The sequence below is a fragment of the Euwallacea fornicatus genome, chromosome 26 (assembly GCF_040115645.1).
Source record: "Euwallacea fornicatus isolate EFF26 chromosome 26, ASM4011564v1, whole genome shotgun sequence".
Classification (NCBI taxonomy): domain Eukaryota; kingdom Metazoa; phylum Arthropoda; class Insecta; order Coleoptera; family Curculionidae; genus Euwallacea; species Euwallacea fornicatus.
The window spans coordinates 3025351-3051807 of record NC_089566.1 but is presented as its reverse complement, the minus strand read 5'-3'; the positions used below and the strand labels follow the sequence as shown (position 1 = coordinate 3051807).

At 33.5% G+C, this 26457-nt stretch overlaps 1 protein-coding gene across 13 annotated transcripts; it reads right to left on the bottom strand.

Moving 5' to 3' along the window:
- Positions 1-34: 34 nt before the first annotated feature.
- Positions 35-26371, bottom strand: EndoA (endophilin-A). 13 transcript variants are annotated; one of them, XR_010733442.1, is made up of 13 exons: positions 25841-26371; positions 19001-19071; positions 18876-18944; positions 16813-17163; positions 16688-16754; positions 16557-16616; positions 13873-13958; positions 13530-13633; positions 13365-13465; positions 13185-13318; positions 12086-12160; positions 9346-9464; positions 35-9289 (listed from the first exon to the last, which is right to left on the bottom strand). XR_010733442.1 is itself a non-coding variant. In XM_066296828.1 (12 exons), exons 2-12 carry the CDS (start codon positions 19043-19045, stop codon positions 9170-9172), a joined length of 1377 nt encoding a protein of 458 aa, XP_066152925.1. In that variant the 5' UTR covers positions 19046-19071; positions 25841-26371; the 3' UTR covers positions 35-9169. The 13 variants fall into 13 exon arrangements, 8 of the variants coding, with proteins under 8 accessions (XP_066152925.1, XP_066152930.1, XP_066152926.1 ...); XR_010733443.1 differs by having other exon boundaries at positions 13185-13306; XM_066296828.1 differs by having other exon boundaries at positions 13185-13465.
- Positions 26372-26457: the final 86 nt, after the last annotated feature.

Below are 26457 nucleotides of genomic sequence, written 5' to 3'. Positions count from 1 at the left end.
AAAATGCGGATTCGTGAATTATACAACACCAATAAACTGTGACACCTTCTTTTATTAATGCACAAATACGGTAACATTTAAATGTATACATGGGTGTTAACAATATTTTTAACTAACCGGTAACCTGTATGAAAGAAATACTATACACAGCCAGATGTTCAGCTTAAAAGATTGCTCGTGCCACGTAGACGAAAAGTTACGACAAATACATTTTGCAATCACGAAAAACCCTGTGCTTCAACTATATGCATATGAAATAATTATTGCCATTGTGAGTAAGTAAAAGTAAATATATTTGGCCGCACCGAAATAGGTAGATTGAATTTTACGTTTTTTACAGGTTACGTGGATTTGATCATTAGAAAATATATTTAAGATTATTCTCAGGGTCTGCCTTTTTAAAGTTATTAACTTATATATTAAACGTTTCAATTAAATACTTATCTTACGATCGTTATATCTAAGGTATTGTCTTTATAACCAGATAAATATTCTTGCGTTGCGTTAAATACAAATTATACTAGGCGTTTTTGATATTTTATAATCCTTTCGCTTATTCATATTTAGATGAATCTTTAAAAACGATCTTTCCAAAAAAATGTTCTAAAAAGCTTTAAACTGCAACTAACTAAAATATCAACGTAAAACATATCTCTACCTATTTACGAAAGGACTTTCAAAAGCTCCAGCAGTCTTTAGCCCGAGGCAAAAAACTTGACATGTATTTAGGCCTGCTATCACTCAATGTATTAGACCTAGTACAATTTGTCTCAATTTATCTGGCGGTAATTATTTATATGTATTGTAATCAGCTTTTAGCAAATGCGTTTTCAAATAATTTGGCAATAGACAAGCCAAAAACTCTCAAGAATTAATTCTGCAAAACCACGAATAAACTTTTCATATTTCAACACATTTATTATGATTCGAAAATAAAGTTAAAGTTTGATAACTTTTCCAGTTTACAATCTAACGCCACATAACGGGCTATTTTTAATTTTCTATCTGAAATAATAAAATTTAAAAACTCCTGTAAGACGATCGATATATTTATATATATTAGAGAATAGTTAATTATATAATAGAACGAACTTCAGCAGGAAACTCTACATTAAATAACATCAACAGATTTTTTTGTCAAGTTTTATGATCTCTTTTTGAACATTGAGTTCCCATATCATGCAATTACATTTAAAGCAGTTGTGTAGAAGATTGAATTTCCAAGGTCGGTAAAATTATTTAAAACATTTTTTATTTAATTTCATTCTTGCACACAACTGTGAAAATACATTTCACATAGTTAAAATAGTAATACGTAAAAACATTTATTTTCATCGATACTTTTACATGTATACGTCGCGTAACTAGTGGGTCCGAAAGTCAAGACGAATTGCAGACTTTGATTAATAAAGAGTCGAATTTTCATTGATCGTAAAAGTAGCAAGCAACAATCTTTGAATTTTTTATTGAAACTTTCGTTTAATCCCCTCGGCTTGAGGTTTACCGTAATACGCACATTTGGTACTAATTCGTCATGACTTTCCTATCCAACAAGTTCCACGATTTTGTTTACAAAGGCACCTTGCAATGGTGCGACAACTTTCGATAGTTCAAGAAGTACTAGTGTTAGGAATTTCGTTCGAATGACGATCTATTTCACGAAGGTTTTAAGAGGACATATTTTAGAAAATTATTTTTCTAAATATAAGGTGGTTCAAAAAAGTATGGCGCACCTAAATTAGTTTTTCAAATGGTGTACACCCAATATTCTGATCTGCCTGGCACTGTGGGTAATTTTGCCGAAGTCCTATAAACCGTGTTCTATATCTACCGGCAACAGTTTCTGATATCGCGAAGTATAAAGTTTTCCATTTTTCACCGTTTAGAGTCCTACAATTTACAAATTATTTGAAATCGATAATAACGGTTTGTATGGATTGTAAATCATACTTTTTTAATAAATCTTGCGATGGGAAACCGCTTTTCATGACGCTAGTCACGGTGGCAGCAAGGAATATCTGTTAATCACGGTCTTTTTCTAGCGTGGGCAATCGAAATCTTGTATACACACTTAAAACGTGAAAATTGTACCGATAAAACGTATTATCTTTGCCGAAGAGAATTTTTTGTCGATCGCATATTTCTGAAAAAAAAAATCAAGGTCATTAGAAACGCTTGGGAAAAAGTATAAACACATTGATTGGGTCGAATTCCCATCTTTTGTATTCGTTTTTTTTAAACATTTTTTGCTTCATTGTTATCGTAAGAGTACTTTTCGTTTTCGTCGACGAGAACCACTATAACATGGTTGGGTTTGATGGTAAAAGAACAATCTCGAGAAGGCGCAACAAGGAATTAAAAATGGTGGGGACCGTGTGATGGGGTGGAGTTGCGTTTCCCACCATGGAGTGAGAACACGGATTCACGTGGATGGTAATTCAAATTCGACAAGTTATATCGATATGTTGCGTCATACTTTAGGGGAAAATGGGGTTTGACAACAATTACATCTCTCTGCAGGGCTACGGTCCCAAACACGCGGCCCAAAAAAACAAGGAATTGTTGATATTTAATGTTAGCAATGTATGAATCAGAAGGTACCGACCGAAACTGCATAAAAAATCTTGTTTATTCGATACCGATGATTTTATAAATAATTACAGGTGCCAACGGACGTTTTTAATAAACGTTAAAAGATTGTAATCTTTCACATTTAGAAATAGTTAAAATATGCAAATACTTTTTTTCAGGCATTTCTAATGGTTTTTTCTCTCTGTGATAAAAATAATAACACTTATCACATATATTAAGTGTTGATGCGAAACCTCAATCACTTGAATCTGAAAACAGAGATAACCGTAGGGTGCAAATACTTTTGGCTGCTACTGTAGTGTGTAAATTATGTTCTCTTAAGCTCTCCTAAATCGTCAAAGATTACAAACGGTTTTGAGATATATATCGACAACTGCATTATAAAATTTTCTCTGTAACTATGTTGTTTTGATCGGGTTTGACCTTTTTGATCGTAGGACAACCACCATGACTGCACATATTGTCGCTTGTCTGAGTATTTGCTTTCGTGGGGTGTTTCGAGAACGTTCTCTCTGAGATTGTGATTGAAAATGAGGTCATGTTACTAATAAAAGATACTAACATAAATTTACTTTATTAAAAAAAAAAGTGGGAATTATCCACTTCTTTACGCCACATCAAATCACTTTTTGCACGTAGTATTTTTGTTTTTCTCCTTTTTTTAAATAAAAATAGCACAAACGTCCCAAATCCGAGATAGCTTCTCTAAGTTTGGGCCATGCAATTTCACTAACAAAAGAACTAAAACTTTTTTTCTGTTTCATTCAGGCGGTAGAAACACGTTTGTAATAAGCAGAGTTGTGAGAAAAAATCGCGCAATCTCCAGAGACGTTTGTAAGAAAGCTCCGAAGGACGTTAACGAAAATACATTGTTACACAAGCGAAAAGAACATAAACAAGAAAGACCGAACGGCCCGTTAGTCTTGTTATTGTCTCTATTATTTCAAAAATCGTTCAGACGTGCTGACCATGTTTCATAGGACTTATGCAGAGTCATCTAGAGAACACGAGCAAGTAACATTGTGGGTATTCCATTTAAAAACATTTCTCTAGGATAGGACCTTCTGTACGGGAAGTCGACACTCCACATAAATTCCTAACCACAGTAGTTTTCAGACCGTTGCCGCATTATTGCAAAATCCTGTAAAGAATGAATTTTTAAGTTGGCGTTTATGGTCCTGTGTACAGGGTGTTTTAGAAAGGCTGCAACATTCTAAAAAAGGTTCAACAAAATTTATACATATACACGAGTTCGAAAATGCTCCATTGCCTAGCCGCAGGCTAACCAAAGGCATTTCGGACCCCGATTATATAAAATCCCTCTAAACTTTGTAACATACTTTTTTATGTGCGACATATCTTTAGAATTCTCCTTTCTGTAATGCCCTGTAGTAAAAATTATCCTCAAAATTTACTGTTCGCAACGCGTTCCCAGTATAAACAACAATAATGAATATGACTATACGATTTTATATTAAAATTAATCTACATATTACTAAAAGAAATATATACAACTTAGAGCAGTATGAGTATATTTTTATAATATGATACTCCTACAAAAGTCCTTGAAAGGGTGTTATTTTTTCGTAGAACTTTTGTACAAAAAACGAGTCAAGCATTCAACTGCACGTCGCATTTTTTAATTAATACACATATTTAAAATTAACATTAAAAAATTTTTTACACTAGAATATTCTCCATTAAATATATACAAATTGTAATTAAACATTTTTAGGAAGATATCTGGCTAGGTAATTGAAGCTTCATAGACGATCAGTACAATTTTAATATCTAAAATTAAATGCGATATCACTAGCAAACATCTGAAAAGTACCCATGACGATGCACACACATCGACATGAATCTCATAATATGGTATTTTTTAAAAATAATATGGCTTTGCTTAACCTCCTGGGGCCAGTTCAGGTTAGTACCTGCATGGCGCTAGCTTCTGCGATAATTGTGAACCACAGTGAATCACAGAAGTATTCGTACACCCTATAAAGTTGACTTTGATACAATAACTAAAGTTTTTTTTCCAGCTGGTGTTATTGTATAGGGTGTATAAAAAAGATTTCGTATAAAATTATCTATTTATATACACAGTGAGACCCATTTGTTTTGGGGCCAGTCTGTTAAAAAGTTTTTTGCCAGGAGTTTTTTTTTAATTACAGAGCTTGATAAACTGCACATTTTTATAAAAAATGGCCTGGTTAATGTAAAGTTTAAGGCCTACTATGACAGTTCTTAGGAGCAAAAATTTAAATAAATCATACTAGCCATTTTTTTAGAAAAAACTTGTGCACGCCACTGAATTGAGCACCTTTCAAAACGTGTCGTACAAAATTTTATTGAAAAATTTTGAGTAATAACGATTTTATAAAAGAATTATGCATTATTTTCAGGTGTTGCAATTTTTATGACAAATGGTATACAAAGGCCTTTTCTAAATATCATCTACATACGAAAGGGTGTAATTTTTTAGTTTATTTCATGACTAAAAATCGTACAAACATAGGTCTCCAAATGCTTCATCATCTGTGTATAGGGTGTTCAAAATATATATATATATATATTGCACCCGCAATTTTTAAAATATTTAGCTAAAATTAAGAATATCGTTTACGCTGCAAGACTTATATTATTGGGTATATTAAAATAATTTCGATAATCTACAGGGTAATATTATTGCAGGGATCATGCTCCCTTTTTTCCACATAAACAGTGCGTCACTGGTAGAATTTAAAATACAACATGATTTTTCTATTTTGTCAAGAAACTTTCGTTTTTATTCATTCTGATAGTCACGTTTCAAATCGTAACTTGTGTTTGCGTATCTTTATGAATTACAGTTTTAAATTGTAAATCGCAAGTTGTAAAAGTGTTTTAAATTCTCTTTATAAGGCCATAATGGTAGAAAACTACGAGATTTATAAAGAAAAAACTGGAAATTTGAAATTTGAACACCCTGTATATGTAACCAAGCGTTTGCGGGCCTACGTTTATGTGAACGTTTAGTCATCAATTAAGCTGAAGAACTGCCCCTTTTCGAATGTGTATAATATTTAAGAATACCCTGTGTATTTCTTATTTATAGGAAATCTTTGTAATACAACCTGTGCGATAAGACTAGCCGAAAGAAAAATCAATGGGTGTCACTATGCCAGAAACAATGTTTTACAGGATGTAATAATCCTTTTGTAATTCATTACATGTTTAAATATGAAATGGAAACTGCGTTTCTTTATAATTTCAAGTGGAAAAATGCTTCTCTTACGCATGTGGTTATCCAGCTCACGTGTGAAAATTTCCTGCAGTTCCTGCTCACGAAATAAATAATCCATCCTAATTAAGAACATCTAATTTTTTTTTTGTCAATGCATTTTTATATTATTACGTGTTATGATAATCGATTTTTATAGCTAAACCCAACGTCGAAAGTTATTTATCATATTGTATTGTTGTGTGCAGAATATCAGAACATAAAATTTCCGCGTTTAGATAAAAGTTGGAATTATTGCTTTGCATGAAGCTGGTCATTCAAATCAACAGATACGCAGACTGTTAGAGGTTCCCAGATCGTCTATTATTCGAATTCTTCAAAGGCACGAAGAAACCGGTATAGTAGAAAAAAGGCCACGGCTTCTAAACGAGAGGATCGCAACTTGGTCCAATATGCCCGTACACGTCGATACGATACGGCTTTAGTCGTTAAAAATCGTGTTCAAAGTGCATTTCACCGTGTTTTCTGGACCTCAACGATAACAAGAAGGCTTCACTCAACAAATCGTTGTGCCAGAAGTCATTAGACAAGGGTACCTCTCTTATGTCCAAGACACCGAGTCGCTCATTTACAACGAGGCGCGTGATCAAAGAAATGGCTTTTGCACCAGTGACGGTGGGTCATATTCACGGATGAAATCAGAATTGAACTGCAGTGATGACCGTGGGCAACGGGTTTGGAGGGAACCAGGTCGTGAACAAATACTGAATTTTCCTCAAGAGGTTGCTTCCTCTCGAGGAGGGGAACTGCATTGTTTTGGGGAGAAATCATGCGCACTCGGCGAACTCATATGTAACATCGGTATCAAGAGGGGACCAAGACGTTGACATTTACGTTGCGTGTGTATATACAGTGGTGGTCATATAAATAGCACACTTTTTGTTTTTACAATAAACGACCCAAATGATAAAATTAAATAAAAAATTCAAATTTTTATCATACTATAATATTTTAGAGATGCCCATGATCACTTGCGTTGATAATATTATGACCCTAAAACGCTTTTTTAACAAGATAATGACCCAAAACAAGTAATTCAGTATTCGACAGCTTGTTTCCCTCAAGAAAACATTGCCGTATTGGATTGGCCATCTCGAAGCGCGGAGTTGACACTGTTTCTACCAAAGGTGCCAAAGACACTTGTTAAAAGTTTAACTGTAAATTATTTTTTTAATTTAGTAGTTTTTCCCCAATTAACATTTTTACTTTTCATGGAATACTTACAAAACATATTTAGCGATATCGTGTTCCTCCAGCTCATCGTGGTTCTATATATACGTATAAGATATATCCATTTCTACCATAAAATGTCTTTTGACACCTTAACGATTTCACAACAATGTCCAATTTTAAATAATTTTACACTTAATATCAAAACGATTCGATTGTACCATTTTAATTTTAATTTAAATTAGGGCATCTCCGTTTCACTTGTAATAGAAAATGGGGAAATTACCGGTATAGTTTTTGTATTCGGTTATTGTTCGCAGTGTTGCATTTTGCTGCAGGTCATTAAAATGATTAATTCTAAAAATAATTGTACAACGCAATTTTGGAGTTCTGGTATTTACTTCGCAGTAATTTCAATACAAATATATGTAATTGTGTAGGGTTTATGGAAATTGACATTTTAGGTATGTAAATAGTAAAGATATTTATAATATTGATAATAATTTTCATTTTTTTGGTTTATATGTTCCATTTATATCTCTATCATTATAAGAACTTCCAGAATTTCAAGAATCAAGGGGGTATGACAAGAAATGAATAATATTCGTGAAGATTGCGTTCAGATTGATGAAGGCGCACAGTCTTATAATGAAGACTGAAAATTTGCTAAGTTAATAATATCACAATGTTTAATTATTTTTTTATTTTGTAACTGAAGTTCAAAAAAAGGATGCTTTTTAATCATTATTTCCATAGTTTGCAGTCAAAAAACATTTTTTGGTCAAAATAGGTATGCACGACTATTTTACCACGGTTAAACCTAATTCCTATGAATTATTTTTTTAAACCAAGAGTGAAGCCAAGGTTTCATATGATGAAAATGTTGCGATGGTTCTCCAGTTTGATAATAACCTTGTTGTCATTCTATCAAACATTTCATGCAGTTAACAATGCGTATCAATGTAGGAAATGCTCTAAACGTAGGAATGAGTACAAAATGGTGAGGGGAACTGGGGTTATTAAGAACTAGAACCCTTTTATGGGCTGTATTAGCCTGGCTCTCGGCGGTTCGTGCACACTCTTATCACTTATCACTCACTTCGTTTTATTCGTCACTTGTCAGATTTTGTACTTTGTACCCCATAGTTGTAACATAAGAAAACACAACAAGCGAAAAATACGTAAGTTGAAAATTGTTTCCAATTAAGACACTCTCATAGTAGGATTTGGGACAAAATATTATTTCAGATAATACTTTGTCCTTTGTAAATATTTGAAGTGAAAACACAAAAAGACATGCGTAGAAACTCATGCAGTATGTCCCCAGGTTGTACGTTATCATAAGACTGAACATTTAATCGATTATGCAGATAAACAAAATCGATGTATACATATAGGATGTAGATAGAACTACGTAAACAGATAAAATAGAAAAGATAGTTGTAAAAACACCACCACGGCATTCTGCGTTAAGTTTAAGATATTTTCACGGAACTCGCATAAAATAATTGTTTTTTACACTTTCATATACACATCTCGTTGTACATTTTTTTTTTCAATTTGTTTTATAAACCATGACTTAAAAATCGCCGAAATTCATCAAATTACAAATTAAAGCAAAAGACATTTTTGGGCCTCAGGAGGTTATTACTCTGCGGTGAATCCACAGAGTCGTATAAATAATTGATTAATAATAAAAATAGGCTTACTCTCGAGTTAAGAAGACATTTCGATTTTCAATAACAGCATTTGGCCTTTTTGCAATAAGATGCCTTTAGAATAAGAGTTTCGTTTCAGAATGGATTGGAAGAATCTCTGGGTATGTATGTATGTTCATGGATACAACAACGGACGTAATACCGTCAGAGTGCGACAGGTATTTGCATACCATATTGTCTTCCTCGATTTGGTTTAAAAATCACATAATGAAATATCCACTGGCCATAATTTCTCTACAACAGTGAAATCTACCTAACTTTGACTCTGTAAAAAGCTACGCTGTTGTTGTTGTGTAGTCATTGAAACAAAATTTCTACAAAAAACCCGAGATATAAAAACATACATAAGGCAAGTAACTAAATAAAAAGGGGCTATTTAACGTGAGGAAATATAACGAGTATTGATTTATGGAAGAGGTACATCAACTTTAACATAGTTCACTGGGAAGTAGCCTGTACGGCCGCCAATACTGCCCTCATACCAGTTCTCATCGATTTTGTTTAAAAGGGTAATCACATCGTTTTCCTACAAATCGCGAAAAACTAAGTAAAATGAGTATCTTAAGTATTTAGTATATTTACCTTAAAGCTCAATTCACCGAGATTTTCAGCATCAAAATCGTAGAGAGCAATGCAACATGGTTGCTTAGTCATTGGAGTTCTAGCAGGAGACGATCTCATGGGGGACGGTAAAGGCGAAGCTAGAAACGACACAATTTCACGTGAAAATTAGACATTAACTGGATCGTCATTTTCTGGTGGAGTACACATGCTCTAATAATTTCTCTAATCGATCTTTGTGCCATCCCCTCCTTCCTATTTATACGTAGGTATAGGAAAAGTTAGAATGATTCAGATATGGCCCCACGTAGCAAACATGATGTGAACGTGAAAAATACGTCGTTATAGATCACTTCTCACCAGCAATGACATAACGATATCCTATAAACGAAGCTTAAATGAATGCAGAGCGATCACAACGTTAACTCACATGAATATGACATACGAATCACATCAAAATCACGTTAACGAGACTTCGTCTAACAACACAGTAACAGGTCATACCTATATACTCAATAATTAATTCACGATATTTTGTTTGCTGTCAGTCATTAATTGCCGAATTACAAAAATATTTTGGGAAAAAACAAGAATGTTATATATACAGGGCGAGTCTTTAGTAATGGGACACAGAGCAACTAGGGAATTTTGACATAAAAATAAAACAACTTATATTATACCAAAAATTAATGATAACCAAGATGCAGGGTGTTAAAGCTGAAAAATGAAATCACATTTTCTTTAATATATCTCGAACTCTTCGGGCTAATTTCACGAAGTTTTCCATCAGGGATTTTTGCAGTTGAGAAAAATCAAATTTATCGACGATTGCGGCGTCTCATCTGAAGGGCGCCACAATCAATGACTAAGACTCACTTAAACCGCTTCAATGTTTTCTTTGTACCATGGTGTATATCATTTTGGACTTATAACATTTTTTTGGTCTACCTTTCCTCCTTAAAAAAGTTATTGGTATCGCTAAAAACAACGATCTCGGAAAAATTAAATTAAATTAGTTAAATCCCCATTTTTTCTATTTATTGACATGTAATAACAACGAGTGATAAAATAATTTTTTTTGTATTGTTGAAAAGGAGGCACGATAACACTAGATCAATTTAACACCAGAGTTGGGCTTCGATTAATATATCTAGTAAAGCTTCAAACAAATATTTTAACAATAACTAAAATAAGTAGAAATGAAACACATGTTCCTGCGACAACAAATGCTGGACGTGTCCACCATTGACTTAGATTTTTTTTTAATTATAGAACTTGATAAAGTGCACATTTTCATCAAAAATAGCCCGGTTGATGTAAAATTTAAGGCCTACTATGACAGTTTCTAGGAGCAAAATTTTAATAAATGATATTAACGATTTTTTTAGAAAAAATCTTTGCACGCCACTGGATTGGCCACTTCTCAAAACGGGCCTGTATAAAATTTTATCGAAAAATTTGAAGTAATAACGATTTTTTCATAGTAGGCCTTGAATTTCATATCAACGAGGCCATTTTTGACGAAAATGTGCAGTTTGTCAAGCTTTATTATAATTAAAAAAATCCGAGCTAAATCGCACAATTAATAACTTTTTACAGACCGACCCCAAAACCAATGAGTCACACTCTATGTATACGCCGGACCCTGTGTTTCAATACCCTGCTTGATGCAGTACTTTTGTCGTACTGTGCTACAACAAAGAAATACATAACATTAAAATTAAGAACAAAATAAACTCTCGTATACATTCTAAACGGATTTTATAATGCTGCTGTTTACACAATTATGTTTCAGTTATTTACAGTCGGTTTATATATGTATATATAAAAAAATAAAAACAATTTTTTACCAAAAAGGTAAATCGTTTAAAAAGTGCAAGAACGCTTCTCCGCTGTATTGTGCTCTAAAAAAAACTTAAGAAACAAAGAGCCAAACTTTAAAGTAATTTTTTGGTAAATTGGTAAAAATGCTAGAACGCTGTATACTTCAGTGAGCTGTGAAAATACCTTAAGAAAGGAACAAATAAATAAATGAAAAATAAAAAAGCTTAACAGATAGAACTTTTACACGAATACGTTGAAGTCCCAGATAAAAATTCTTCAACATTTGCAGACAGCCTAAACTATGACTAGTTCGTCCGATATAACAGCACTTGTTTTGATCTGACCAGATGAGAGCATCGCCGCCAAATAAATTTTCTAACACAAATATATGTTCAGTGCTAATATCATGCTACCCAACATCAATCTTCACAAACTTGAACGATTGAAGGTAATAGCCAAAGAATCGATTAGTAAAATCCAAAAAGGTAAGTAAAAATGTCGAAAATATGACGTAACATTCTGATCGTAGACGTTTGGGAGACGCAAAGGACCAAAAAGGATAAATAACACGACATAAACATCAACTTGCTACGGGGGGCAAACAACGATATCTATGGTGAAAATGAAAAAACGTAACACTGTGTAATTTATTAACAAGGATTCTAAACCAAAATAATATCAACCTCAAAAAAATATATTGTAATGAAACACAACTACCAATCCACATATAAAGGCACTTTTAAGCAATGTAAGTTTGTATACATTGCTCGACAAGATGCTTCTGGATAATTTAGGGCGGACGTTATTTAGTATTAACCTCCTTTACATCATTAACAGCTTCCACACTTGTTTAGTAAACGGTTTGTCTAGCATTGCATATAGAAGAAATTGCGATAAATACAAGCAAAAAGCACTACACTCTTCTAGCGAATGTTACCATTGGCAGAGTGCTGTCCCGGGTGTAGTTCGAGTTGTTGTGGCTTATGTTGAGGAGAAGACACTTGCGAAGAACCTAACAACACATCTTTGTCAGAACAACAACCCAGGCAGAAAGAAAGAGAAGGAAAACGGGCTAGCAGTGAGGCCATCTTCGCAGGTAAAATCACGAAATGACACCACCCAACTATTGCGCGTGATCTCGCATTTAAAGGCGCACCAGTGGGGTAGTTAGAGGAAGGTTAGTCATTGCAATTTTAAAAATGCACACTCAGTAATATCAAACACACAAGCGCGCGTCTAAATCTCCTGGAAACCGCTCGATTAAATTATCGCAGTTTGAAACTGAGAATTCACAGTTTAAAATAGCGCAAAACGGAGGCAATGATTGGATATCAGCCAATAAGGTGACTTCTTTGTTTTTATTACCTATTTCGAGGAGCACACGCGAAAATTGCGGCTTTACGCCAATTTATATTTATCACATCGGTAGACTGTTTTGGTTGCGTATTTTGATGCATACAATAGAAATATCAGATCGGTTAGCGGTCAATAAAAATTTATAGGACGAAACTCCAAATAACACACAGGGGGATTTAAATTTGTGACTTGATGCGTTTTCGAGTTAGTGAATTGCATTCCAAACCTATCGGATTCCTTCAAAATTCTTACCGTTACTCGCTACAATCCGCAGATTGAGATGAAAAGGAAATCAAAAGGTCCGGAACAAGATCTAAATACAAATTAAGTGTCATTCACTCTTTCTGCCATTCCTACATCTAGAACGGAACAAGTTGCAGGCAATGGGGTTTAATTGTAGACACATAAACATTTTTTTAGCGTGTATCGTGTGGAGTGTACGGGCGTGGTGTGTGCATCTGTGTATGACTTGTATGTATGTTGCAAACACCGTTAGTCAAAGCCTATCGAAGGGTAAAGGCGATGGACCGTTGGAAGTTAATTTGGTGGGAGGCTCAAAGAACTAAACCCAGGAAAAAAATTATAAATAATTGCATGAATTAAAACGGGGACAGGTGAATTCCAAAACATAAATTCGTAAAAACTAAGTACCCACAAAAAAAAACAAAACAAAAAAATACCTTGGGGTATATTCCAAGGATCAAAAGGATCGGGTTGCATATGTTGTTTAAAGGGCACCGTTTTTGGTGCGAGCCTTCGAAATTGTGTGGCCCCATTTGTAGGTGCATTCTTAAGGTTTTGACTATAGGAATTGCTGCTAGAGTGATTATTGAATAGACTGATATGGTTCGTATCTGTACCGTTATATCCGTCCGATACTGCAGAGACTCCTTCTATGTTTAAATCTGAAAGAGTTTTCGGTACGAATTCAACTTTAGGGCGATTCGCCGCCTCTTCTCTCCTGCAAAAATCGGATTAACCACATTAGATTATCAGATGTTTCTCAAAAATAATGTAGTACTCACTTTTCTTGCAATGTCTCAGTAAGCATTTTAAGAATGTCTGTGCACTGACTATGATAATCTAATAAACCTTCTGCGAATGTTGCTAATTGAGATATTTGTTCTACCTATGAATAAGAAATACCGGTTTAATGTCTCAAAATACTTTCAGTGGGTACACACTAGACAAGCTATAAGATTGAAAACCCACGTGTGGATGAAATAAGTGAGTTTTCTATTTAATTCACGTAGTCAGTCCCTTGTCGACGAAGTAAGTAACGATAAAATTAAGTGATTACAGTAAATTTTTACACGTCCAAACTGTGTTTGTGTTGCAAAATTTCTATCTGCTATAGGAAAAACTTACGTCATTTTCTAGCAAATTGAACATCCCCACTTGAGCAAGATGGAGGGATTCGGCGAATTTCTCTTCGGCGGTTTTGATTTCCTCATCTGTAATATTTTTTGACCCTGTTAGGTAGACAACAGGCCAAAAGAAAAGAAAAACGTGCAAAATTAGAAAACTGGCGTGCAAACAAATAAATAATAATGAAGGTAGTTACAGAACGGTTCAAAAGCTTATATGGTAGGAAATAGCATAAATAGCGTTGAAACGTAAAGGATAGAATCCATAACTAATAAATCGTTGTTGTTCTTGGGATAAACCAAGGTTAAAGTAATAAATATCTTACTGAGGTTTGGCTGCAAAAATGTGTATCAAATACAATAAAATGACAAAATTACGACTATGCAAATTCAAGTTTTAATAAAAATTTGACAAAATTGTTTTCTTAATATTTCCCGTATCGTCGAACGTTTTGCTTATCGAATCGCAAAGTTTACGTTAGTATAAAAATGGAATTTTCAGTTTGCGTTTTTTCAAATAAAAATAATAATATATGGTATTAATCTTTACAATATGAGTATTAAGAGGAAGAAAATCACATCGGTGGATGCCAGCCTGGAAATGTTTGCGTTTTAAAAAATTCATAATATCAATTACTGTCGGCGTTCTTGAAGGTGAATATACCAAGGCCGACCACAACACGAACTACAGGGAAACCATTCGTAATAGGCAAAACCCTTTACGATAATAGTATTCTACTACTTCTGGGTGATCTAGAACCAGGATGTTGTAAACTTCTCACACAACACGCCAGTTTCCAGGGAACCTGACAAATCCTAATCAAAGGAGACCTGAACAATGACGGTAAAGGTTGACAACGTATAGTCAACATCGATTTTTGCAACTGAAAGCAGCAGGAATTTTCTCGTCGTATGTGGCTGGTTTTCGCATCAGTCAACGTATAGTGAGAAGAAAATTAGCAGAAAGGAACGTTACTTCCTATAGGGCTGCAAGCGGTCCTCCCTTGACTGTGAAACATCGAAGACGGTCTCTTCGATTTGCCCGAGGATACCAAGACTGGAGAAATCACCAACGAGACAACTCACTCTTTGCGTTGTCTCGATTTTGTGATTTTTTAGTGGTGATCGTCGTAGGAGAGAGTATACGTCCAGTGCAACATTATTGGCGTTGTAGGCTATGAATGGAAATCTGTTGTGATATGGGAAGGCATTGCTTTGGAAGGTCGCACGGAGCTAGTTGTACTTCATAAAAGTAGTTTGACAGCCACCGATACATAGCAGACATTTTACAACCCCATATAGTACCATATGCCCATTTATCGGTAAAAACATTTTATTGATGCATGATAATGTAGGTCCACACGTGACACGAGAAGTACAAAATTATCTCCAAAACCTAAAAGTTCAGACAGAGCCTTAGCCAGCAAGAACTTCTGATCTGAACCCCATCGAATCTTTAGATGATAACGTGGGGCGACAAATAAGAGCATTGCAGGTTGCCCTTAAGGATTTAACTGAACTGTCGTTAAGAATCACGGAAATATGGGATCAAATTAATCAAGTCGATGTTAGAAATTACTTTGAAGTATATCAAATAGCGGCGAAGCAGTAATCTGAGCAAGAAGGGAAATACACGCTATTAAATATTAATTTGTTTGTATAAATTAAATAATAAAAATTAAGACATTTTCTGGCACGCCATGTGTTCATTTAACAATAGCTCTTATTGATGCCGTCAAATTAGATTTACTGAGAGTCATTATTCGTCAGTGAAGCGAAAATCTTATTCTAAAATTTGGTTTTTGGCTTTTTTTAGAATTCTAAATTTATTTCTAGTACCGCAATTAATACAATAAAACATGTTCTTGAAAAATATGTTCTAATTTGAGTTCTTACGTTAGTTAGAACTACTTTTAGTTAACATGTAGATTCTCAAATAGCAAAACGGGAAAAAAGGTAAAAAAAACAAAGCCAGATCTGCATATTCATGATTTTGACATTATTGTATCGATTTTTTTTCTTTTCTCAACTTTTCTCTTTTATAAAAAAAAATGCAGTACGATCCAAACAGTTCTCTAACATACATGAGGTAGGAAAAAAGTAATACATCGCAATGGCACATTTTTTTGGTTAAACAACACGTTGCCCTAATGGCAGCTTAAACAAAATAATTTATTGACAATTTAAAAATTTGAAGGCCTAATCTTTTCAATAACTTCAGGGTTATTTACAAACCACGATGGAGCAAATTACAAAAAGTTACTTACACGACTTCGCGTTTATTTAAGTGCGTTCATCTTTCGTAAATGACTAAATTAAAATGAGTAATGAATTGGAGCTATCGTACTTTTTAATTTTTATGCTTTATCGCTAAAGCTGTAATGTCCCGAAGGCATATTATCTTAATTTGAATATTATATTAGAGAAAACGAGAACAAACTAAAAAACTTATAGACATGTGTGTATGTAGATAATGTAACTAAATCTATGCAAAAGGAAAAAGGACTTAGTCTGGAAAAGATACAATTAAAAACTCGCTTTGATAGGGCGAAATAACGAGCGGCAATAGGTATGGAAGCTATTCATTTTACAGCTACAGAGAAAGTCTGGCCTAGTTAGGAAACAATTTGCTGTAGTAGTACAGAGGATATAATCAGATTCAAAGGGGTTGTAAAAATAACATACCCTGAACACCGCCCTGGACCTTCACAGGGCTTGAATAAGGACTGAATAATCCTTTTAAAGCTGAAGAAACATGCATATTTTAATAATAATTCATGCTTCTTTAAACAATTCTGTAACTGCAAGTTTCTTACCTTTCGCCTGCCTCCTACGCTTGCAGTCAAAATCTAAACGTCGACCTTGTAATTTTTTCCTGTGATGCTGAAACCATAATACGTATTTATGACTCCTCCTACGTAACAGAAACCTGGACACTTACTATAACTTCTTTTAAATCTTTAGTCTGTAGGTGATGTAAGGGCTCCAAAAAGTTTTGCTTGATGTTATCATCCAGTGAGTATTTGACGTCGGCCATCTGTTTCAAAGCTTCAGCCATTTCTACCAGCGCATTGCCGAACATGCTGTCATCTCCTAACTTTCTACCGTACATCAACATGCAGTCACCAAGCACTCCTTCGGGCTGAGGATACGTATTGGACTTCGCTTGGCCACTTAATTTACTTATACCCTTCACGGCCGCCATTTTGGCTCGAGCCGTAGGGTTAGGCTGAAGAAATTCTTTTGTTTTAACTTGGAGCTCTTCTACTAATTCCACGGTTACGTCAGTTTTCTGTAAATAACACGACATATTAATGACTCGATGATAAAAAATGTTGTCTTTAACGTAATAATTACAAAATATACGAGTAGCCACCAGATTATATTCTTTTAGACATTCCTTTCTTCCGCATATCAAAATAATCGTGTTAAATAAACATCTTATACAAGGTGCCCTAAAATCAGGTAGTATAATTTCAACAGTATATTCTATTATAAAAAGTATGGCAAAAAATTCACATAAACGTAGATCTTCAAACGTTTCATTTCCGAGATACGCGGAGTCGAGTTTTTAAAAATTGATCTCACAGTTGATGAGATATTTTGCTCAAATAACTTTGAAGTGCCGAAAATTTTTTGGCGCTTACATTGGCAAGTCTAGCAACCGGTTGCGAAAATTGACAGTTATTTTTTCCTAATGTTATGGTCCCTTTGTGTTAACATTTGGCGATACAATAAACAATAGAGCAAACCGAAGCCCGTTCTTTATAGTAATCATGGCGCCCAGATAACAGAGTCAAGCAGGACTATTGCTTTTTACATTACTGTATTCATGAACCGTTCTTCATCTAGAATATAATTTGTCTGGAATGGGGACTTATCGAGATCACTTTTTCCTGAGGTGGTTCTTGGCGGGCCAGTTTTCTGGCCATCCCATGCGCAACAGCTGGTGGTTTGATATTTTTTCGTCTGAATCGTAGTTCATGCTCCTCGAATAAGTACATTTAGATGTTCCGCAGGTGTTTGGAACGTATTGACAGCATGTTCTTTGATGATTTTAGTCGTTGTCGTGTAATTCAAATTCATTCAGATGGTGTCATTGCTGATACAGCAAAGCTCATTCAAAGCTATTTTCCTGTGCTGATAATTCATGCCTGACCTGTGGGTGAGTGACTGTGTCGACGAGGATGATCTTGTTCCTCATTATCAATTTGGATTCCTGTCAATTACGAGATAGAGCTTCGCTCTTGTCTTTCTCGATATGTTTTTGTCACGTTAGCTTATCGTTCATGTTCACTCTTAGATACTTGTGACAATCTATCACTTGATGCTCTATCTTTAATTTCCTTTTACATTTAAAGATGATTGCCTGTCAGTGAGCGGTATTTATGTTGACGGCGACGACACTACTCCTTCAGACACTCATGTTTATTTCTTTTTCCCCTAGATTAAATGGTCATTTTCTTCCGTTGATATGCCTTTTTGAGGTCGAAGGATATCGTAGATTTTAATTTCGTTAAAAATAGAGTATTTTTCTAATTATATTGCAAATAACTCGTATATTAGTTGTACACACTGATACATGTAGTGTACAGTTGGCAGATAAGAAAACAATGGAACAAGTAAAGCCTCAACGGGACGTTTCGATTTTTAGAAGAAAACGGTCAGTGGCGCGCTGCAAAGAAACTTTTGAGATAAAAGGGTACATGGATCCAAAAAAATTAGTCATTTTCCAAATTTGGCCTAAATATAGCCTGAACTTTGGGAGCTGCAAAAAAATTGTAAAAAAATTGAACTTTGACCTGTTAAATCTCGGGAAGGAAGTGTTAGCGGGCTTATGTTTATATGAACTTTCTGCTTTATTTTCGGTCGTGAAATACGCCATTAATAATGTACAACTTAATTTTGGGGCACCCATTATAACCCCGATATTTCTCTCTCTTCAGAAACACAGGATATTAAAGTTCTATGCGGAGAGCAAGAAATATGTTATTTTCAACTTACCCTCTCCATATCCATAAAGTCCAAATCCAGTTTAGTGCCTTCGGCACCTCCCATTTTTTCTGTGACATACTGGAAATAAATAAAATTCATTCAATTTTTCATAATGTCTACGAAGTAGAACTTACTTGATTTGCTTTGTTTATCTGCTTCTTCAACCCCGCAAAGGCCATTTCTTAAATGTTAAGGAATTTTCCACCTGACAACAACAAAGGGTATGTAGGAAAGCTTTAAAAAACTATAAATACTGCGATGCTGCTTAATCAGAAGGAATTTCAGGACGTTATGGGAGAGTAGAATTAATAACATACATCGAGTTATCTACGAGATAAAAGTCTGTGGCAAGTGCTTAAATTTGTTTCATAAAAGTTTTATCGTTTATGTTCAGTTTCCTGCGCAGCGATTTGATAGAAAGTAATTCTCAGGCATATTGCTTTATTGTATTTCTTTTTTAATGATGCTTAAAGGTTCTTCAGAATATTTACCAGTGTCAAAAGATATTTTTTACATTTTTGATTTTTAATAAAACTTTTACGAACACCTTGTATCTCATAACCTATAGACATGGATACATTGGTTCGTTAATCAAAATAGACTTGTCTTTCGATGATCGTTCATGACCACAATTCGCTAACGTCCCGTATGAAAAATTATTTTAAAAGTACTTATTATATCTCCCCTTAATACTTTATTTGGCACCGCAAGATCTATGCAACATACAAGTGTAAAAGGTCATTATCGAATTAATTTCATTCAGTAGAGAAGGTAAATTGCGAAAGTATAATGTTGCTGGACCCAACGAATGTTAATAAATTATCGCTGATAAAGCACGTTTCTATGTGACCTAATTGCAACTACCCTTGACACAGATTTTCTCCATCTAAAGATATTATTAATTTCATATGTAGACAAAAAATATGTGGAGGAAAAAACGCACAATAGTGCAACTACATTAATGGGGTGCTCTAATACATATCGTATTAATGTAGACCTTAATATAAGTACGGGATCAAAAAGAAACACGACTAATGGTCATGAACAACTAGAAAGTAATTGGTTCTTATAGTAGCCCTAATGGCGCCATTCAAAAAAATCATGGTATATATGACGTACCGGGTAACTTGGTGTACTAAAGAAAAACGTGAAGATCCAACACTTAAATCACAAAATATCTGAATCCTACAGTCGGGAGGACCGAAGCAAGTATGGATATCGACTCGCCAAAATGTGAATGAATCCAGGCGCAATTAGTTTTGCGCACATATCGATACTAGCAACTAAAAGACAATGTTCTGCTCAATGCCAATGTTTGTTTTTTTTCCCTTTTGGGTAGTTATGCCTCATCACGTCATCTACGTTTTTTTCATTAAATCCGGCAATTTTTTCTTAACTAAAAAAAATTTATCCCGCCGTTCTTACTCCATCCACGATTTTGTCCATTGAGCCTCTAACATCAGCTTGCTAAGAGGGCGCCACATAATGGAGATTAAATCAATGCGCAGTCATCATCAATGAGAACAAAACTAACACACAAATGGATTAAAAAAAAAAAAAAAAAAAAAAAAAAGAAAAAAAAGATGAGAACAAATTAAATTTAGTGGAGAAATTTATGTATGGGAAGCCTTGACCGTCGCTAGGAGCTTCTCGTTTTATTCAAGTTATACTCTGTTGGAATTTTAATAAGTCACTCACCATCGCAGCCAACGCTCTAGTTTTACTTTTTTTAGTGCTTTCGAAAGAATCTAAATTGGAAGTCTAAATAAGTTGATCGCTTAAAGAGTTATAACGGTTTCATATTATTTCACTCTCGCTATCAATAAGCCGATAATCCAATTAACGATGTACAGACTAAGAAGATTTAAAGCGATTTTTTTTAAGTAAGCCATAAAGGAATATTACGGCAAAAATCGTTTCGCTTTAGGATGCTTTCAATTTTTCGTTTCTAAATCAATGGCCCATTTCGGGTTATTCATCATCAAGGTGATAAGTGGTGTTTTTCAGCCGACAGTGCAGTGACAGAAACTCGACCTTAAGAAATATAGAAAATCTGAAATTATGTTTGGTGAAAGAGGGAATTTTATTGAACGTTCCTTCATAACAAACCGCTACATTTTAAGTATTTAGATGTTTCCACAATGTATTATATTTGAAACTATTGGTTGCAAAACGTGGCCGTCTAAAATAAAATTTTTATAGATGCTCAAAATACAAAAAAAAAAACATTCAATATGTTTTTCTTGATGTTATTCCATTGTAACTTTTTTATTTAGAATATTTGACTATTAGTTTATCTGATATTCTCAGTCCCATATTTACTCATCCAAATTTCCCGCACAAGCACCGAAAATTGAAAATCCGTTAGACAATTTTATAAATATCCTTCAAACATTTACTTCATAGTACACGATCAATAATAAAGTAATCAAACGACTGATATCAACAAGTCGATAATCAAAACGGTTATCCAAAGTGATTGACAACAAACATATTTTCTTTAAATTCTAATAATGCGATTAGTTCTTGCATGACATTCACCTTCTATGACATATGACAACATTACTGGTAATGGGATTTGGCTGACAAACGGATTATGTAAACGATAATATTGAACATACAATAACTTAAGGTTGTAGATAGGTATTGGCCCAAATACTTGGAACTTTTTTAAAGTACGCATAAATTAAAAATTGATGGATACCACCAAGGTTTTTTTATCGTACTTTTACTTTTAATAAAGATACAGTTTAACCACTGCAAAATGAAAAAATGTTTTTTACAGAACTTTACGTTTTTGGGAAAAAATCAATAACAATTGGGGAAAATTGCCGGAATCTAATTAATTTAACAGAAAATCTCATTTAAAAAAATTGAAACTAAAAAAGCCTTTGCATTTGATGTGATATTCCGTTGTCTTGATCACTTTTGCCATTCTCCTAAACATTGATTCTATTAACTCTTCAATTAGCCACTAATCACTTTGATACCAGACTTGTGGGAACCTTTCAAACAGTCTGTTTCCATTTTTAATGGGCTTCCCTTTTCGGATCACACGATCTATAAGGTCTCGTAAATTCCCGATTGGATTTAAATCCGGATTTTGAGTAGAACACTTCATAGTACGCGCATGTTCTCGTTTTAACTACTCTTTCACTAGTTGAAAAATGGTTGGAATTATTATAGTGTTGAAAAATAAAATTGACTAGCAAGCATTCACATGAACAGGGTTTTATTATATTTTTTACCATATCCCGATATATGAATCTATCAACTTTTCCAACAATACGACGAGTGGGGCTCTTACAATGCCAAGAAAAGCATCCTTATACTAACATACTTCTTCCACCATGCTAGCGGTAGGTTTAATATATTTTTCATTTAGTCTTTGACTCCATAAACGCTTTACGTGGACTATACCGGCAGTGGAAATAAGGTTGTATTTAGATTCATCACTAAAAAGAACTTTTTTCCAATCTTGCACTGTCCAGTGAACGTGATTCGGTGCAAATTGTGTCCATGCTTTGATGTTCTTTTGCCTTAAAAGTGTTTTTTTTTCTGGACAGCAGGACTTAGACGATCTTCTAACCACCTTCTTCTGACGTTTTTCGGTGAATATACATTTGGAAGTTGTGAGACTTTAAAAATTCCGAGAAATACCTTGAAAAATTTAGCATCACCGCAATTTATTATCATGTATTGTATGTAACTGTTCTATTAATCAGAATCAAGTTTCTTCTAATCTTATTTAAGATTCATAATATGAAGAGTAGAAAATTAGGGCAAAAATGAAAATTCCTCTTCCAAATGGCTCCCTCTAAGACTGACGCACCACGTAGTACTTTACCTCGATAATAAAGCATTCAACGATCATGTTCATTAAATTTTTAATATACTATGACCATGTATCTTTGAGTGTTTCCACGGAAGGATATGCTGACACCTGTTTACGATTTCCCCATTTTTTTAGTTCCACTCATTCCAGGTCATACCTGGATATAGCTAGTTTTTCAGACATGCGCAGCATGATGTTTGTGTACGTCTGTTATACGCACACATGCACATACCTGATGAAGCCAAAAAGTGGAAACATATGTACCTACCTTGTCCAACATCCTCTTTTCTTTCTACTTTGTTTTGCGGATATGCCATGAACTTTTCCTTATACACATGTTCATCTGCACAACATTTTTTATTTAAGTGTGATACTTTTAACGTTTAAATTGTAAAGAAATTACAAAATGAAAGTTTTTAAATCGGCCTTGCAACCAATCCATCGATTACAAATTATTATTATAGATACACAGAAAATGATATTTGGTTTAGAAATGTAAGTTAAAGTGAACATCAAGAATAAATGAATAAAAACTTACCTGCTTTTGGACAGAGTGTCTGCTTCATTAATGCTTTTCATTAATTATATTTCAACTATAAAATTTTAAATCACATTCTACTTTAGTTCATTTTTCAGAACTATTAAAGTTGTCACAGAAAAAGAATTAGAAAAGATAAGTCAGCAATGACTATGTCATAAAAATTACAAGACGAAAATCCGCAAGCAAATCCGCTTTGCGGCTATTCCATAGATTGCAATGAATTTGTGACAGAAAAAAAAGGAGACATTAAATCTGTTTAAATTGATAATTTAAATCACAATTACACAACTTTGATTCACATTTCAACCTAAATCAACTTTGAAATATTCAAGTACAAAATGATTTATTTAGGTCATATCAATTTATCATCTGTGTACAAATTAAAGGTGTTTTTGTAGTGTAAGATATTTAATTACACATAGCTTAAAGTATGAGAGACGTTCAGTGGCCAATAAAATCGCCAGACTTATATCCCTTAGAATTTTCTTTTGGATTGTATTAACACAGGGTGTTAATACATATATACACAGTGTGCCTAAATAAATTCCTTTCAATTCAAATTCACTTTAACAATGGTTTAAAATGACAACCATTTACAGCTCTACAGTGTCTTGGGGCCCAAAAAAACTTTTGATGAACATTACTCTCATTCAGTTTGAATGGTTATTAATATAGTACTTATTGTCTTAGGACAGCAGTACATTCTACACATTCTTTATTATGTTTAAGTGACTGAAAACTTTATGTATAATATTCTATTAAATAAGGAACTGTTGGTTATACTCAATACCATGATTCGTCAAACGCAAGTCCGAAATATGTCGGAATTTTTTTGATTTTGTAGGTCTTTCTAAATATTTTGTACACAGTAGGAATTATTTACAATGAGTTTTAAACTAAGGGTTTACATTTTTCTCATTTAAGGATTTCCATTTACTTGGCAGTTAAGATGAAAAGTGAGAAATTAATTTTCTTTTTAATTGCCAAGGGATATTCCTGAAGACTGGGTACACACAGTAGGTATTTATGGTAGCACCATCATGGCCATGAGTGTCCAGAACCTATACTCAAAATTTGAAATATTTTGGATATTTCAATGCACAAAGTCTATATTAGTTGTTCCCATTTCTATTTCTTTGCTAACTTGTTGTCAATTACCTTTTATTAGCAATAGATGTTTTATAAGATCAAATAACTAGCAGAAATTATTTTTAAATTATCAATGACGGATTATAGTCTTAAGTTTTTATTTCTTTAGATACAATAAATTAGTTTTTGAATTATGATTAGATAAAAAGGCAACCTTAATTCATTTGTTTGTGTTTAGATTATATAGCAAAAGCAGTAACCTTTACTATACAATGAAATGAATAGAGACTTATATAAATATATATATATATTATACTAAATTTATTTCCTATTTATTATGTAATAAAATTATTAAGTTTTCTGTCAGTGAATTTAGCTTTTTTTAACTTGGGGTACCAATTGTTTATTGCAAGTTTCATACCAAAATAAACATAGTTTCAACACATGGGAAATTTTTGTATATTCTTGTTACCACAGAAGAGATAATGGCACTTAATAGATAAGTGATCCATGCATTTTTCATCATTTTTGTCCAAATAGTTTACTGTTCAGATACAGTCACATATTCAACTTCAAAACCACAAATGTTTATAACAAGAAAAGAAATTTGAAGGTTAAAAGGTACCTCAAAATTTAATTGCATGTAAAGAATGGGTTTTATGTGACAAAGTGATGAAGTAGGTTAGGTACTAACTAATTAAAAAGATTGCTTACCTAAATTACACACAGTAGACTTTAAAGATTATAGTTACAAAGGCAAGTTGATAACTAAACATCTTTTCTCATCAATGCCTTGTATACATTTACATAAAATGATAAAAACCACTAAAATTTAAAAACCAGGAAATAGTTTTTTTATTTTTATTTAACATAAATAAAATGCATTATAAATAAAATTTCATTTGTAATGTAAGCAATAATTTTTAGCAAAAAAGCTGATTTTACATCAATCCATTTTCATAAAACACTCATTTTTTAAAGAAATGAATTATACAGGGTTTTCTTAATAATTATAGATCACAATCAAGTTTTTTTTTAAATTAAAAATCCAGTTTTTTTTTCATATTATTTTTCTTTCTACAAAGCTTTTATGTAAACATTTAGTAGAACAAACTTTCCAAACCAAGAATTTCTTAATTCCAACGGTTGAGTAATACACAAAATAAATTTGTTGCGACTCTTAAATGAAAACATCTTGTAAACAACGGATAAGTAATAGATATATTTTACTTTGCTAGTTTCTAAACAATCTCTGAATTGCAGAGGCTTTCAGGGTAAAAGGTTATTACACACCATTGAACCTTTTTGGGTAAATTTTCATGTAATTATCTATTAATTCATTTTTCTCTATTTGCAAGCTATTAAAACAAGTTAAAAATATAATAAATGGTGATGGTACCTATTAGCAGGAATAAACTGAGAAAGACCTGTCTCCCACAAAGGTCATTTGAGGAGGTGCTAGGAAATATATGTTTACCTACAACAAGAACTAACTCGAACGTCACTTACCCTGCACTCTAGTTGTGTTTAATACGAAGTGAAAACTTGCTAAAAAAAGTTGCAAAATACTATAGGAACGCGGGGTAGCAATTTTTTTATCACTCTAAAATATGGAACGCCAAACGTATATCGATAACAACAAAACGACTGACAACTCGACTCTATTTGATAGTATTGACTGCTTTCTGAACTGTCAAAGGTGACAATAATAACTGTCTACAAAGTAGAATATGCTTGAAGAACATTGTTAACACAGAACTGCAGGGACCTGTACAGTATCACATACAAATAACCGATCTGGCGTGAAAAAATTAAAACTGCGCTCGTTACTACTGATTTAATCAATGTAGCAATAGTTTGAATTCTGGATTAAAAGCAAAAAAGCTAAGAGCTTGAAATGAAATTCTATTTTCCCTTTAAAGGCTGGTGACATCAAATTTTACTTTATTCTTTGACTGAAAATTTGATTAAGAATTTTATGAGGTAGATGATGGAAAAATGGCAAGAAAACCAGTATTTACCCTGGTCTTCTTTGGAAGTGTAACTGAAATTTTGTCATTCTAACAAAAGATAGACGCTGCAATAAATAAATGTTGAAAATATGACGGCAGTGCTCAAGGATTACC

Excerpts from the sequence above, each read along its gene's own strand:
- EndoA (XM_066296828.1), bottom strand. The coding sequence starts at position 19,045 with ATGGCCTTTGCGGGGTTGAAGAAGCAGATAAACAAAGCAAATCAA. Across the intron at positions 16,755-16,812 it reads AAGATTTAAAAGAAGTTATA|CATCACAGGAAAAAATTACA; the intron begins GTAAGTGTCCAG and ends TTATGGTTTCAG. Across the intron at positions 16,617-16,687 it reads GCGTAGGAGGCAGGCGAAAG|CTTTAAAAGGATTATTCAGT; the intron begins GTAAGAAACTTG and ends ATGTTTCTTCAG.